Source organism: Sciurus vulgaris (assembly GCF_902686455.1).
Source record: "Sciurus vulgaris genome assembly, chromosome: 5".
NCBI classification, from domain to species: Eukaryota; Metazoa; Chordata; class Mammalia; order Rodentia; family Sciuridae; genus Sciurus; species Sciurus vulgaris.
The window spans coordinates 7,234,039-7,250,619 of record NC_136465.1 but is presented as its reverse complement, the minus strand read 5'-3'; the positions used below and the strand labels follow the sequence as shown (position 1 = coordinate 7,250,619).

General features: G+C 58.2%; 1 protein-coding gene across 4 annotated transcripts in view; it reads left to right on the top strand.

The window, feature by feature from the left end:
- Positions 1-4,898, top strand: part of BLK (BLK proto-oncogene, Src family tyrosine kinase) — a 56,148-nt gene extending 51,250 nt beyond the window's left edge. For 3 of the 4 annotated variants that reach the window (XM_079142349.1, XM_079142348.1, XM_079142350.1), the window contains exons 11-13: positions 1,964-2,114; positions 2,978-3,109; positions 3,783-4,897. In XM_079142349.1, coding sequence (XP_078998475.1) covers positions 1,964-2,114; positions 2,978-3,109; positions 3,783-3,988 — 489 coding nt within the window. In that variant the 3' untranslated portion in view covers positions 3,989-4,897. Of the gene's footprint in view, positions 1-1,963; positions 2,115-2,977; positions 3,110-3,782 lie in introns of all 4 variants that reach the window. The other variant, XM_079142351.1, reaches the window with a different exon arrangement.
- The last annotated feature ends 11,683 nt before the right edge of the window (positions 4,899-16,581 follow it).

The window sequence follows — 16,581 nt, the reverse complement described above, 5'->3', positions numbered from 1 at the left end:
AGAGAGTGGCAAGGGTGAGCAAGTGTGCTCCTGTGGCCTTTCTTCCTTACACGGGGCCACCATACCTTCAGCAAGGCATGGATCTGAGGACACAGGGTGGGCCCAGACAGCTGGGCAGGCCTGGGACACACAGGAGTGCTGGGGACATTGCTTCTCCGAGCCCTAGAGAATGTCCACCGTCAGGGAATTTTCTCAGCTGCCGGGGATGTGTCCTCAGGGTCCCTGGGGTTCACATGCAGAACTTCCCAGACTCTGTGAGGGGGGAGCAATAAATGAGGAGGGAGGAGCTTTCCCCCCTGGGGATTGTAGCTGGGGGTTCTAAGTAGCAGGAAGACACATCTGGTGGCCCTGGTGTGTCTGTGAAAACTGGAACTCTCTGCGAGAATGCTGTGGTCTGTGGTCAGCCCCCAAGATGCGTGTGCACGTGTGCACACACAGAGTTAGAGGGGACCCTCCCCGCCCACGCCTCACACCAGCCCTCCCCGCCCTGTCCCTCGTTATCAGCAACTAGTATCAGTGCAGGAACTGAGGTCACTGTGCCTTTTTTCCATGAGGCAAGAGACGGGTTTAAGCAACTGGCGAGATGGTTATGGAAAGTTGATGCAGGGACCACACAGTGGCGCAAGCCCGTCCCCTCCCTTCCTTCCTTCCTTTCTCGCCCTCTGCTGTCTTTTCCAGTCCCCACCGCAGGAAAACTTGGGTCACCCGGGGAAAGTCCAGGAGAAGCCACCTGAGCCCAAGACCTAGATGTGGTCAAACATCTGGGGGTTAAGAACCCAGAAAACCAGGACCTCCCAGACAGCTTCTAATCACATTCGGGTCACACTGCACCTCACCCCACATGCCAGAGCACACACACACACACACAGGCACGCGCTCACACGCAAGTGCAGGGACCTTGGGGCTCTCCTCCCCTTCCCTGGGGTGGGGTGCAAAGCACAAAGGGCGTTTCCTCCAGGCCAGCGCTGGCCCGCCCCATGCGCCCAGCCAAGCCCCGCGTGCCCTGCTCTGCAGCCTTGTGGCACCGTAGCTGGCGCCTGGTACCTGCCACGCCTGCCTCCTCTACCCAGAGCACCCTACAAAATCCCAGTCAGCTCAAGACCCAAGTCAGTGTCATTAGGTGTCCCTGGACGCTGGAGGAGGTCACCTGGCTCTGTTCTCTGCCTCAATTTCCTCACCCATCGGGGGGGGTGAATAAGCCTTAGCTAAAAGACACCTCAGCTAAAAGTCTCCAGAGTGGCATGAGCTGGCAGTGGTGGCCTGGTGCTGTGGCCTGGACCGTGACAAGGCCCCTCTTGAGCGCCTCTGCTTGCCTGGGTTCCGAGCACCTGGTGTGGCAGATGCAGGTTAGCGCCTTGGCCACGAGTCTCTTCATTGAAGGCTGGTCGCCGCCTTGACCTGGAGCCCCACCCGCCATGTTGCAGGTCGGGAGCCCTCGGAGGCTGAGAGACTTGCTGCACGGGCTCCAGGCTCCGGGCAGAGTGCTCACCAAGGAGAGGCCCTGTACTCTCTCGGCTTTCCTCGCCCTGCTCTCGCCTCCCTTCCTCTCAGAGGCCTCCCTTGCTCTGCCTCCATCCTGCCACTCCTCCCTGGAAGGCCCTGGAGACAGCCGCCTGGAAGCAGAGGGCAGGAGGGCGACAGCAGCCCTGGGCTCTGAGGACAGCATCTCTGCTGTGCTGGGCCCCTGGGCTCACCCAGCCGGGAGCAGTCCCGGCCTCTTTCTTCACCCAGGAGGACCCATGGCCCTCCCAGCGGTAGCCGCCCTCCATGCATCCATTACAAAGCAAATCGGAGGAGCCCACCCTGCCGCTCTGCCCCCACAGCCTTGCCAGAGGTTGAGCCTGTTCCACAGACAAGTGGCAGGCAAGGGTGGTCAGGTCCTTGCTCTCCCCAGGGCCAGTGTGGCGGGCCCTGGGAGGGGAGGCCCCCATGCTGTCCTTCACGGTGGGGCCTGTTTCCTCAGATTGCCGAGGGAATGGCGTACATCGAGCGCATGAACTCCATCCATCGAGACCTGAGGGCGGCCAACATCCTGGTGTCTGAGACCTTGTGCTGCAAAATTGCAGACTTCGGCTTGGCCCGGATCGTTGACAGCGAATACACGGCCCAAGAGGGTGAGCGGAGCCACAGGGAGACCTTCCCCACTCCCGAAGCCCCTGAGCTCCTTGGTGCTGTGCTGCAGAGCCTCTCTGAGGGACCAAGGGAGGGCTCTGGGGTCCCACCGACTTGGCCTTCCCCTAAATGTGTGTGGCAGAACAGAAGTGCCTCAGGACCTCCCGTCAGGCACGCTCTGGCACCTTGAGGGGCGAGGGGGCTGCGCAGTGCAAGCCCCCGGCCTCGGAGACACGTGCACATCAGCACGTCAGCACGCTCACATTCACTCTTGCTTCATCTGGCCTCACGAGCTGATTTGAGTTGCAAATGCTTTTCCCACTTAGCTCCTATGAGTGCACTTGGAGCTCAGCTGCCACAGAACGCGCTTTGGAAAACAGCTTAGAAGCGCGGGCAGCAGACTCTTGGACGGATGAGGGTTTCCACAGGGCTCTCCTGCTTTACTCTTACGGTCCATGAGTCAAAATCTGCTCATGAGGGGATCTGATACCTTTAGCAAGCAAGCATGAAAACCAGCAGACGCGGGGGAGCCCTCGGGGACTTCCGGCTGGCTCATGGATGGGCTGTCCTGAGTGCCACCCAGGGCCTTCGCTTGGAGGACTACCTGAGGCTGGGACAAGTTAATAAATGGCCTACACCATGGTCCCTGCCACCTACTCTCTTTCTAAAGACTCTAAGGGCAGTGGGAGGCGGTCTTCGTGTCCTGCACTTTCTCAGGCACATGCGCTCAAGGGTTCTCGTGACCTGGGTGCATCTCTGCAGTGTCCTGAGGCCGAGCTCTGTGAGGCCCAGCAGTGAGGGCAGGCGGGGAGGCAGTGGGGACAGCGGACGTGGCCTCACAGAGCTGCCGGGGCTTCTCCCACAGGGGCCAAGTTCCCCATCAAGTGGACAGCCCCGGAAGCCATCCACTTTGGGGTGTTCACTATCAAAGCGGACGTGTGGTCATTCGGAGTCCTCCTGATGGAAATTGTCACTTACGGGCGCGTGCCGTACCCAGGTAGGCTCCTCCTGCAACCCCCACAGTGCTCTGCTCTCCTGAACAACCCTTGTCAGAGTGCCACCCCTGCGCTGGGCCTGAGACCCCGGCCTGCCCCTCCGGTTGCGGGATTCTGCCCCTTTACCAACATTGCTCTGGGCCTCAGGGCTGTGCTCAGTAGAGGTCAAATAAGCCCCCTAAAAACAGCAGCCAAGGTAAAGGTCAGGTCTAAGCAGAAGTCCACCCAGTAGCTTGCCATCTGTGGAGATCAGTGGCCCTCTTTGACCTTAGCCTAGGGGCATTCCTGAAGCCTGTCCCTGGGCAGAAGCTGAGCCCCAGCCTCAGTTGCAAGGTCCCAGGCAGCTCTGCCGCCTGCAGGGAGCAGGCTCTACCGGTGGCAGGAGACTCAGTTTTCCTGGGCAGGGGACCTAGACAGGGTCCCATCCTCAGATTGTCTGATTCAGGAAGAAATCTACAGCCTCATCTCCAGTTCTCCAGACAATAGAAAGGAAACTAAGTTGTGTTTAAAGGCAGTGCCAGCTGGGCAGCCGGGTGACCAACCAGGAGGAGACTGAGCTGAGCCTGTGAGGGCGGCTCTCCTCCTCCCAGGTCCAGTGTCCCCGAGGGTCACTTGAGTGGCACACGCCCTCTGGCCACCACCCTCCCCCATGGGCTCTGTGCCCTCCACCTGCAGGCATGAGCAATCCCGAGGTCATTCGCAGCCTGGAGCGGGGCTACCGCATGCCGAGACCGGACACGTGCCCGCCGGAGCTGTACCGCGGGGTCATCACGCAGTGCTGGAGGAGCCGGCCTGAGGAGCGGCCCACCTTCGAGTTCCTGCAGTCGGTGCTCGAGGACTTCTACACCGCCACCGAGGGCCAGTATGAGCTGCAGCCCTAGCCACTGCTGGCTCCAGGGACTCCCTGCCCTGGCCTCATACCAAGGATGCCCAAGCCTGGGACCAAGGTCCAACTTGACACATTCACTTCCAGCTCTCTGTCCAGTCAGACAAGCTGCTAAGGCAGGGAAGAATGGCATGCCGTTCCTCAGGTGGGAAGCCAGGAGGTAGAGTGGCTTGGTAGGTGGGACTCTGGAGCTGGAGCCAAATAGAAGCCTACTTTTCACTAGCTGTGTGCCCTTGAACAAATTACCTAGCCTCTCTGTGCAATCCATTCCTTGTTTGTAAAATAGGAATAGACCGTTTGTGTTTGTCAGCAAGTCCAGGAAGGAGTTCAGAGTGCCCGACAGGCCATTAGGTGATTGTCATCGCCTAGGGCTCAGTGCTGCCGACCATAACCTGAGGCCGGCCCCCAGCAAGCTCTGAGGGCGGGGCCTCGGCGGGAGCCGCTCCCGATCGGCTCCTCCCAGACGTCTGCCTTAGGCTGCGCACTGCGCTGGGGACTTTTCCGTAATAAAGCCACGAGCGTCTGACTTGTTCCGTGTCATTGCTGGCCACACGCCTGATATTGCATGCAGGTTGTGCACACGCGAGCTGATGAGGGAACCCTAGGCGACGCGGACCCAGCTGTCCCTGTCCCTCGAGGCCGGCAGGGGGCGCCCTCACCCCACAAATTGTGGGCCTCTGGGCCTGTGTCCTGGAGTCCTGGGATCCAGGGTCTGGGGTCCTGCGAGAGACCCGCTCCTCCGCTCCGGTGGCGGCACAAGGGCTGTGACTTGGATGGTACACCAAGGCCCGTGGGGGCTCCCCTTGGTCAAGGGGCTCCCCACTGTCCTGCTTTTGTTTTGTTTATAATAGCCTTAGATTTTTTTGGAGCAGTTTAGGTTTACAATAAATAAATAAATAAGCACCACGTGGACAGCCCACGTGCTCCCCGCCCCAGCTTCCACGGTCATCTTGAAGTGGTGGGTTGTGTGCTGTGATCCATGGCCAGTATCAACACCTTACCACCAAAGACCGCCGTGCACATTAGGGTTCACTCTGTGGTGGGACAAGGACAGCTGCAGGTTGGTTCCGCTGCCCTCAAAATCCCCTGGCTCCCTACTGCTCCCCACCCGGGGCTGAGAAAGCTGGGCAGGGCTGTGTGCGTCTGGGAGTGTCCCTTCCAGCGCGCTGACTCGGGGTCGCCCGGGGCCTTGGAATCACAGCCCAACGGATGCTGTGGCTTTTCCCAGCTCTGACGTGCAGGTGGCACCTGCAGAGACTGGAGGAGACCAGCACCCTCGGTTCGGGCTCATTGGGCAGAGCCCTGCTCCACTCCTGCTCCCCTTCCCAGGTCTTCTGGAGAGGAGAGGCCAGGGAGACTCTCTCCACCAGGGGGCGCGGGGACCAGGTTTCCTAGTGCACTTTGGTTCCCCACCTAAGATTAGAGGGACAAAGCCCTTGGCATCCCAGCCAAGAGGTGAAATGTGAGAGCGATGGAGAGACGGTGGGTCTGGGTGGGGAGGGGGCTGGCAGAGAGCGGGGATAGGTCAGGAGGCGGAGGCTGAGAGGGCATGGTTGCAGCCACAGACCTTCATCTCTCCCCCAGCAAGACAGACGCCCCCAGCAGGAAAGGTTGGATGTCTAGGCCATTCAGACCCCGTGAAAAGAGTGGCAGCAGGGCCTGGGATCAGACGCCTGGGTCAAACCCAAGGACTTGCCCCCAGGACTTCTTACCTGACTTCTCCGAGCCTCATCTGTAAAATGGGTGCACTACGGACATCCCAGCCTGGGCTCACTGGGAAGCTCGGAGGTAGCAGTATCGTGAGGCATTGCCCCTTGGCGGTGCCCCGCCCCTGTGGCCCTCTTTGCAGGCCTCTTGCTTCATCCTCGGGCTGTGGAGCACTTCCACAATCTCCCCACCCTCAGGCAGGACTCCAAAGAGAGCACACCCCGTTCCAGGGGAGAGCCTGGCTGGCCCCAGCCCTGGCCAGCAGTGTGACCTTCGGGGAGCACTCGGTTCCTCCGGCCTTGCTTGTCCACACATGGTGCCTCCCTTGCAGGCCCTTCTAGGGCCTGAGGGGCCCTCCGGAAGTGGAGCAGGGCATGGGTGTGCCAGGGCCTCTGCCTCGAACCCACGGCGGGGCGGCTTCGACAACAGACCTTCATCTGTGCAGTCCTGGGCTGGAAGTCCAAGATCAAGGTGTGGGCAGGGCTGATTCCCGCCCCCCGCCCCTTTTTTTAAATATTTTTTTTAAAGATGTTGATAGACCTTTATTTTATTCATTTATTTTTATGTGGTGCTGAGACTCGAACCCAGTGCCTCACACATGGTAGGCAAGTGCTCCACCACTGAACCACAACCCCACCCGGTCCTCTTGAGCTTCTTGCCCAGGCCTGTGGATGCATCTCGTCCCTGTGTCCTCACCTCACACGGTCCTCTGGTCTGATTGTCCCAATCTCTGGTGTGAACAAACCTCCCATCTACAAATAAGGAAAAGGCAAGCCGGAGTCCCCGGCACCAGCCGTGAGCAGAGCCCACGTGAAAACCCGGATTTACTCCAAAGACAAAACGGCCGTTAGCGATACATTTCATGAGCGTGTCCCCCACATATTCCTGTAGATACTCGAAACCAGACTCCAGTTTTCCCGGGCCTCATGGTGTCGTCTTCGTCCTGTTTTAAAGCAGAAGAAGACACGTAACAGAGTGGGCGACCCGGGGCTCGTTTCGGTGCGCCCTGTGGCGCAGGCTCACTCGCGCTGCCGCCTGGCCGCCTCCGCGCCCGGCGCCCCACCCATCCCTGCAGCCCCGCTCCCCGGGGGCTGAGTCCGGCGCTGCTACCTGCATGGTGGAAGCGGCAGCGCGGGCCTTCCTGCGACTGCTGTTTCACCCGGGTGATCCCGAGGCTCCTCCTGGGTGGCACGTCAGACCCTGTTCCTCTTTGAGGCTGTGCGGATGGTCACCTTTGGCTTCTCCATCTGTTGATGGTGGGCTTATTTTTGCCTTTGCCAGGAGGGCGTGATGCTGCTGGGAACAGGTGTGACGGACGGTCGTCTGTCCTGGACCTGCTACCTGATCAAGTGGAGGTTCCGAGTTCCATCTCCGCACACGCTGGGCCTTGGGCACCCCGGCAGCAGTGCCTCGGCTTCCAGTTTCTCCACATCCCCGCAACCCTCCTGGCTGTCTGGGTTTGTTGGTTTGTTTGTGTTTGCGGGGTGAGGTGGAAGGTGTTTTTTAACAGTAATGACCCCACGTTTTTTGGTTCCGTCCCCACAGGACCCCAGTTCTCTTTGATAGGCCCCTGGTGTTTCAGGGTTCTGGGGTGTTCCCTGTGTTCCTGACAAGCTTTGTCAGGCCCAGTGCCTCCGCAGTTCTGCTGCCCTCTCTGGGCCCTGGGGTGGGACTTTGTGGGCCCAGCTGGGGTGCTCAGTGGGCTCAGGGCCCAGAGGGGGCAGGAGTACTTCCCTTTGGAAAAACCTGGGCTCTGACCTTGGGAGTCTGGTAGATTTCCCATGGGGCCCCGGCACTGTCCCAGAGGCTCATGGAACTTGGCTGAGGCCCACCTGCTCTTCCCAGGCCGACCTGCATCCCAGTGGCCAGGTGTGTGACCCCTCAGAATGTTCACAAGGGTTTGCCTGACACCCAGCCTCTCAGGGTGTAGGTACGAGCACGTCTGGCTCCAGGCCCTCAGTCTCAGGGCTGTGCCAGGGAGCTGGAGGGACACCTGGGTCTCCAACAGGCTTGTTCCAGCTGAGCTCAGAACATCTTCTCACTTAAAGAAAGATCAGCACTTGATATGTTTAGAATCTTTATACCACCCAAAGAGACCTCTTTAACCCGTCGCCACAGTGAGGATGAAGTGCCAGGGACTTTATGAGCACTAAGAGCTGGGACTTCTGATCCTCACGGTACAGATGAGGAAACTGGGGCACAGGGAGGGCGAGTGACTGGCCCAAGGCCACACAGCTGGAAGCCGGAGAGGGGAAATTCACCATAGTCCTTCTTGGAGGAAGAATCTGGTGGAGATGTCTGAACTGTTCTCCTCACTCTGTGGGAGTTGTGGTGGGCTCCCAGGGGGTGGGGCAGGAGGGGGGCAGGACTCCCACCCCCACTTCAAACTCAGCCCTCCTTTTGGTCCGTTTCACTTATCTGATTGACTTGCATGAGTCATCAGCACGAAGCTCAACGTCTGCATGCCTTCTGAGAACCAGGCACGGGGTCCAAATGCCCCCCCCACCCTGTGGGCAGCCGTGCTGCTCACAGGGGGGAATGAGGCCTGGAGGCGGGAACTGCCCAAGGACCAGGGCCACACCGCAGGAGCTGCGGCCAGGCCTGACCTCCCTGGCATCCCCAGCTCACCTGGGCTTCCTGGTGCACAGGTCAGAGTTCAACTTCAAAAAGCAGAAGTATGTGTATCAGAGAAATCTCCAGGCTGAACTGTCTCCTTCCCTGGCCAGTTTGTGGAGCACTGTATGGTGTCCTCACCCCCAGGCATTGGGCTCCCGGGCTCCGCACTCCACAGTTCACCAGCGGCTTCCCGTGCCCGCCCACTGGGCCTCCTCACAACACCTCCCAGGCCAGCAGCCGTCCTCGCTTCTCTTCATCCTGGACAGCAGGGGGCAGAGACTCAGGCTGTGCCTCACCAACTGAGCCCTAGAAAGTGGGGAGCCAGACCTCACATCCTGAGCTCCCATCCCTGCTAGCACCTGAGGGACCCAGCAAATGGCACTGAGACCAAAGTGCCTTCGAGAAGTTGTGGAACGAGGTGGACATAACCCCCAGGCCTGCAGAGCGGCCACAGGGCCGGGACAGCGGAGAACAAGGTTAAGCAGACCATTTGCTGAGGATGACAGGAGGGCTCGGGAACACAGTGGAAAAGAAGCAAGAGAGACATCCGGCGCTGACGGCCACCAGGCCTAATAGACCCACGCTGGATTCCATCACAACTGTCCCTGGAGAGGTGAGGTGGCCAGAGTCCCTGTGCATGAGCTCAGGATCTCTGTCAATGATTCATAGAGTAACAACTCTGCCTGACATCACTGAATGCCCAAAAATAGCCCTCAGGGAGTGTCCAGGAGATAGTGGCAGAATTAAAATTTGTGGGCGTGTACGGAAATGTCTAAGTGGCACCATGGGGATTTTGTGACCTCCTGGGCCCTTGTTTGACCCTGAAGAGATACAGCTCTTGCAAGACGGGGCCTCTCCTCCCAAGAAGCCCTCCCATCTGCCCTTTGTCCAGGAGAATGAGGGTGTCACTGTGCTCACCAGCAAGCATGCTGAGAACAATCCAGAAGCTAACAGTGCTGCCTGCCTTTTGTTACTGAGCTTGTGCTTCACACAAGCTGGTTTACTAGCATCATGTGCCTCAGAAGTAGATCCTCTTCCTGGTTTTGTAGATGAGGAAACAGGGACCCAGGTTACTGTGGTCATCTGGTAAGCTCCCAGAGCTGGGACCCAAGCCCAGGTCAGCCTGAGCTCCCCACCTGCTTCTGCAGAGCTCCTCCAACCAGTGACCTGGGACAGGCACAGAGCAAGGCTCTGAGGCTGCAGGTTGCACAGACAGCTGGAGCCAGAGCTGGAGCCAGAAGCCACTGGACAAGAGCGAGGACCACGCCCTCTCACTTCCTTGCCAGTTTCAGGTCGTGTTGTGGGAGAAGGACAGGCTTTGACGGAGTCTGGTACGGATCACTTCACTTCTTGGCTGTGCCTCAAACTGGCTGTGAGATTCTTGTAAATTATTTAACCTCTCTGAGCCTCAGTTTTGACATTTTGGAAATGGACACATGCAGACCCATCTCAAGAGGAAGTTGGGGATGAGCTAAGATAATGTACACAAAGCTCCAGGCAGTGTCGTGCATGCAGTAGGCTGTCAATACATGCACACTCCCATCCCCCACTCTTGGAAGCTGAAACTCAGGCCAGATGGCACCTTCCCTGAGGGCACTTGGGGGCGTGGCCTGCCAGGCCCCTCCTCCCCCTCCCACCCCCGTCCCGTCCCCCCATTTCCACTCTGCAGCGTCTCGGCCCCTGGGCCTCCAGGCTTCTGTGGGCAGAGGCTGACAGAGGCTGATGGGAGCCAGCCCCATGGGTCTGAAGGCAGATTACTGAGGACTGATGAGGTGAAGAGGGAATGCTGCCCGGAGCTGACAGCTCGGCTGGAGGAAGGGAGGCAGGAGGGCAAGGGGAGCTCTCTAATCTCCACCTGATGCCTCGGGGAGGGCCAGGGTACCATCTAGGGGCACCTCTGTGGGAGCGTTCCCCCGCACCAAGGTCACTCTGCTGCTCACGGATAAAATTAGCCTCCTGCTCATGGCACTGGCCTGCAAGTGACCTTTTCCCACGATCCACGAGGACTTGGCCTTGCTCAGACATGGCTGGGCTACCTGCCCTCTCTTCTCCAGAGAGCAAATAGAGTGCATGCCCCTGCCCCCGAGGCAGGTGGGGTGGGAGTGCCCGTGTGCCGGGGTGGGATGCCTGCACACATGGCAACCACCCTGGGGCTGCTAGGCAGAAACGATCATGGGATCATGCGAGCATCTTGCCATTGGCATCATGCTTCGATTGCAGGAAACCTCCGAGTTTCCCATGTGAGAGCCCATGGCATCGCCTGGCTCGTGCGAGCCTTCACGTAGGCAGTAGGCCCACTGCCCCGGCATGCACACCACCCCTGCATCCTGGTGACCCTTGGGTATTCGCTGAGCGAGCCAGCGGCCATAAAGCAAGACGAGGAACGGTGTGGCCAGGCTGCCTGCTCTGATGAGTTGGGCAGTCTTTTCCCCACTGTGTGCCCAGCCACTGCACAGGGTCTAGTGCACAGAAAGTGCACGGTGGGCATGTGTGGAATACACGAGTGGATGGGGACAGTCTCTGTTCTATTCGTTGTCCACATGCCATAGATGGTGACATTAAACCCAAACCACTCACTCAGGCAAGACTCAGGAAGTATGGTTTAAGCCACGAGCAAAGCCATGAGATGCAGGAGGAGAAGCTCGGGCTACGGCTCCAGCCTGCTCACACGTGGCTTTCTGCAAGGGGGTTGCTCCTGTGCCTCGTTTCCCACCTGCAAGTGCATTCCCAGATCAGAGGCCTGCGTGCAGGAGTGTAGGAGGTGGGGCAGGGGACAGTAGCCCTCCAGTGCTCAGCTGCCTGGCCTTCCGTGGAGGGGCTGCGAGGCGTGTTGAACATCCTGGAGCAGAGGACGCCTCGCTGCTAATCCTGCAGAGGAGACCCTCATGAAGGCCATGTGATCAAAGTTGAAGTAAGTGTCAGACGGGAAGAAAATATTTGCAGTGCTTGTATAACAAAGGATTACTACAAAGAAAACTTAAGGAGTGCTTCCTGTTCCTAAGTCACCCGGAGACAAATGGACAGATGATAAGACGGCCCTGCTCAGCTAACGAACACAGCCAGAGGTGCGCGGCCACACCCGTGCATGAAAAATGCACATTCGATAGTAGTGCTGTTCTGTTTGTTTTTTTGTTTTACTAGACTGGCGACAGTGCCAACATCCAATTACATAAGTGATTCCTCTCTTAAAGGTCGGGGATCGTCTGTGACAAGGGATCTGGGGGGGAAGTATTTTTGGCAGGGCCTCTCAAAATTCCGAATGCCTGTGTATGCTGTTTAGCTATTGCACATCTAGAAAATTACCCTCCAGCAAAACATGCCCTCGTCCCCAAAGATAAATGTGCAGTACTCCTGTCCCTGCACCTTAATGCACATTGGTGGAAAGGGAGCAAGGAAGGAAGCTAGCCTGCCTTTGCAGGACGGGCACTTCAAGGGGAGGGCTGTGGACCCACCAAGGCAACAAGGCAGGGATGCAGGAAAACGCGCAGGACGTTACACACAGTTTCATGTTTGTTACCCACACATGTACGTGTGTAAGTACGCAGCAAAGGGATCCCAGTGCGACACACCAAGGAGAGGCCGTGACCTCCCGGGAGGGGTGGTCTGAAGGGCAGAGCAGGGTGAGGGAGGACCTGTCACTTTGCTCTGTCCAGCGTTGCCTGGGTCTTTTAGGAGAACGCATTAATGCATTTGGGGAAGAAAAAAAGCCAGCCAGCCAGGCAGTGATGGATGGTCGGTGCAATCGTGCCTGGTGGCAGGGAATGGATGATGTGACCCCGCCTGGGGGGTGCGCTGGGTCCTGCCCTGCGCCCCACGGCCCACTTTACCGGCCTGCCGGCTCCATCCCGGCCAGTTTCCTCTGCGAGAGTGCTCCTGGGTTATCAGCGGAGGCACCAGCCTTCCTGCCCCCACCCGCCACCAGGACGGGCCATGGGGCTGCTCTGCTCATTCAGCCAGAGGGAGGCCATGGGAGGTTGGGACCACGCAACCATCAGCCCAGCGCCTGGCGCCCGCGGACAGTGACCCAGTCTAGGCTGCATCCAGATGGGCAGGACCAGCTTCCTGCCACCAAGGGCTCCTCACAGCCAGGACGTCCCAAGGACAGACGCCCTTCTGCATCCTCACTTCCTATGTTAATAGTCATGGTGCCAAGTGTGGACTGCCCTGCTGTGGCCTGCCAGGGTGCCAGGCAGGGCACCTTAACAAGGCCCAGCAGGTACAGGCTGGGTGCCCTCCTCACAGCTGAGGAAACAGACAGGGAAGGACTCAGGTGCAGGCAGGTGTGTGGCAGTCAGAACTGGACATGGACACTGGCCACAAACACATGGACAAACCCACCTTGGCAGACTTGGACCCAGGAAGTAGAAGGTCCTGCTGGTCCTGGTCAGTGCCATCCTGGGTCTCCCCCAGTGTCCCAGCTGTGATTCATTCAGTCCCCTTTTCTTTGGCGGTGAAGAAGGGGTTGGCCACAGAAAGCACTCACAAATGTCATGGTAACTGGAGTCCATTGGTGGCAAGCATGAGTCTCCCGGCTTCTCCAGGCAGTGGGAGGGCTAGAGAGAGCCCTGGGTGGAATCAAAGCCCCAGCAGGGTCTGGTGGCATCCAGGCCTCTCTGAACTCAGCCAGGTTGCTTTCCAGCCTCACTTTCTCATCTGTAAAGTAGGTAGAGTGAAAGTACCCATGGGGATAAAGCAGATGCCAGATGTATGCCAAACCCTTGCATGCCAAGTGTTCTAGTACCTAGAACCCAGCTGAGCACCACCACCATCATCACCCCATCGTCTTCACCACCACCACCACCATCACCATCACCATCACCATCATGAATACCACCACCACCACCACCACCACCACCACAACCGCCACCACCACCACCATCACTGCCCCCATCACTGTCACCATCACCACCACCACCATCATCACCACCACCACCATCACCACCACCACCACCATCATCAACCATCACCACCACCACCACCATCACCACCACCACCTCCACCACCATCATCACCACAACCACCACCACCACCACCATCACCACCACCACCACCACCACCACCACCACTACCACCTCCACCATCATCAACCATCACCATCACCACCATCACCACCACCATCACCACTACCACCAGTAACACCACCACCACCACCACCAGCACCACCATCCTTACCACCACCATCATCACCATTATCAGCCCCATCACTATGATTGCTCTCACCATCATCATCACTGTGACTACCACCACCTCCATCAGCAGCACCATCATCAAATCATCACGAGTGCCAGTCTCTAGACCTTAGTTTTCTCATTTATAAAAACAAAAGGAAAGATTAGATGATCCTTTAGTCTTTTCCAAGTTCATAATTCTGACAAATCAAGGTTGAGCTCCCTCGGTACTCGCCTTGAGAAAGCGAAATTCTCCAAAATGGTATAAAAGAAATATCTCAGCTTGCGGAGGGGAGGGGGTGGTGCGGGCAAGACTGGCAACAGGTTGCAAGAACCTGCAGAAACCTCCTAACGTGCTCCCCAGGAAGGCCCTGCTCTTCTAAGACTCTCCCAGTACTTTGGCAGCTCTCCAGTTACTTCATGTCCCTCAGAGTAACAGGACAGCCTTACTCTAAAGTCTTCTACTTTGCGGCTTAGGTCCAGTCTTCAAGCCCAGGCTCTCCCTAGCTCCGTGTGAGAGCTGGCCTGGGGCAGGGGAGGAGGATTCTGTTGGGAGGCATCTCAGGGAAGTCTGAAGGAGCCTGGGTTTGGGGAGCTTTGGAAAATTCTGGATAAAATCCCTTGATGAGCCCAGGGACTGGGGATCTCTGGTCTGTGGAGACGACCCTTGGGTTTCAGAGGTTTGACTTCATTCCACTTGGTGCGAAGCCACAGCTCGTCTTGGCTGTGAGAAGAGGGCGCTTTTCCACACCTCAACACAGCCTAGAGCCGTGGACTTGGGCTCAAGGCCTCCTCATGGCTCCCCATGGGTCCAACTCTGTGGTTTCTGGCAAGTTATCTAAGCTCTGTGTGTCAGGTTTTCACATGAGTTATGGCACTTCTACTTTCTATGGGTATTGTGCATACTTAGGGCAGGGCCTGGATCTCAGAAAGCTCTTGCCCCATGTCTGCTCACTCTTGGGGACAAGGATCAAGGCTTAGAGGGGTTGATCCGGGAAAGCCTCACCACCATCTTGGTTCTCCTAGAGGCCAGTTGGGACTGCTCCATCTTGCCTGGATCTTTTCCTAGGACAGCTGACAGAGGAGGATCCCCAGCTCAGGGGTCCAGGAAGAATCAGAAGGTGGGCATGTTTTAGTCAGTTTGTTTTTGTTTTTTGCCTCTGAGACCAAAACACCTGACAAGAACAATTAAAGGAGGAAAAGTGTATTTGGGGCCCATTGTTTCAGAGGTCTCGGTTCATAGACTGCTAACTCGATTCCTCAGGGCCTGAGGTGAACCAGAACATCATGGAGGAAGCAGGTGGTGGAGGGAAGCAGGACACGGCACCAGGAAGCAGAGAGAGAGTTCAGCTCAATAAGGACAAAATATAGACTCCAAATGCACGCCCCCAGGGACACACCTCTTTCCATCCACACCCCACCTGCCTACAGTTGCCACCCTGTTAATCTTTATCAGGGGATTATTGCTGCTGGGTTCATCTTTCACCAGTCTCTCGCCCCTAAACCTTCCTGCATTGCCTCACACATGAGCCTCGGGCGACATCTAGCAGCTAAACCACAGCAGTGCGCTGCTGAGGCTGGGTGTGTCACAGGGGTGACTGCCAAGGAGAGATGGTAGTGTAGGGCAGCTATACCTACCACGAGGGTTCTAACTGGTCGGCATGTCCTGGGATGGAGAGGGTGGCTGTGTGGTGGAGGGGTAAGTGCAGTCTGTTAGTGTTTGTGAAAGAGGCTCATGAGCCATGGGGTCTCTCATAGGGGCTAGAAAGAGCAGGGGTCAGCAATCTCCCCCATCCAGAGCCCCACCACCAGGCTCGAGCACCTTTATGGGGCCTCTGGTCAAAATGGTGCCCAGGAAGAATGGTAGACAAGATGGGGCAGGCCAAGCAAAAGCACGGAGAGGCCATGGTAGCCAGTGTGGCCAGCAACCTGCAGGCGCCCGTCCTTGGTAGTGGGGCTGGGGAGGAACTTATGAGAATCGTCAGTTCTGGCTGTGCATCTTCACACAGCCCCTTCCTGAGCCAACCACGACCTGCTCTTCTGCTTCCGGCTCACTGCACATGTACCCACTGGGTAATGACTGAGAACCTGGCCAGGGCTGGGGACTTGGCTCAGGTCATTTTGTTCAATGGTCTAAAATCCCTGGGAGGGGTTCAGAAGAGGAAGCTGAGGCACCAGTTTTGACCTCTGGTCCAGCACCTCCTGCTGCTGCCACAGGCCCAGAGGTGGCCACAGGCCAGGGCCCAGCTACTCCACAGGACTGCTCTGGAGAACAGTCAGCAGGGTGGGAAAGGACTTGAGTCCAGTGTGATGTGAGAATTTCAACTGGGGCAAATTCTGTTGGGTCCAAGTGACCTTCTCAAGCACTGGGTTGGTGTGAGGTGGGACGGTGGAAGTGCCCGGTCTGTAGGTCAGAAAGAAGTGAAGATAACAAGACCTCGGGGTCAACCCAACAGTGCCTGGGGGAGGGAGACCGTGTAGCCTGTTGTAGACCCTTCTCTCAGAGATGACCTCTCTCCAGCCTGAGGACCCTGTGGCTTCTCCCCTGAGGTCAATGGCAACTGTGACCAGCCTGCTGGCACTCAGGATGCCGCAGCTGCCACCTCCCACCAGGTGGGGGCTCACCCGTGGCCTCAACGAGCTGCCTCCCGTGGCTGGAGGAGCCCACATGGGATGGCTGCCCTCCCTCGGGGAAGCCAGGTCAGTGCGGCAGGGCTGGCGGGCGGCTGACCCTGCCTGCTGCCCCGCCCCCGCCTCGAGGGTTCCGGGCCACACTGGGACCCGCCTGGCAGAGCCAGGTGTACAGGCTCCGTCAGGGATTCCAGCGGGCTTGTGTCCTGGGCAGCACAGGTGGACACCCCTGGATGAGGGCCCTGCGTTGTCCCTCCCGAGGGGCAGTGACCTCAGGCAAGGTGCTTGCCCATCTCTGCGGTGTGCCTCCGTGTCCTCGGCGACCCAGTCTGGATAAAAACAGCACCTCCATTCAGGAATGCTGCGGGGCCAACTGGGCGTGCGCCCACGGGCCCAGTGACGTGCGTGTGTTCCCGGTGCTGTCCCTTCCCGCATCCAGCCTGTGTTCAGCAGCCGCTGCGGCTGG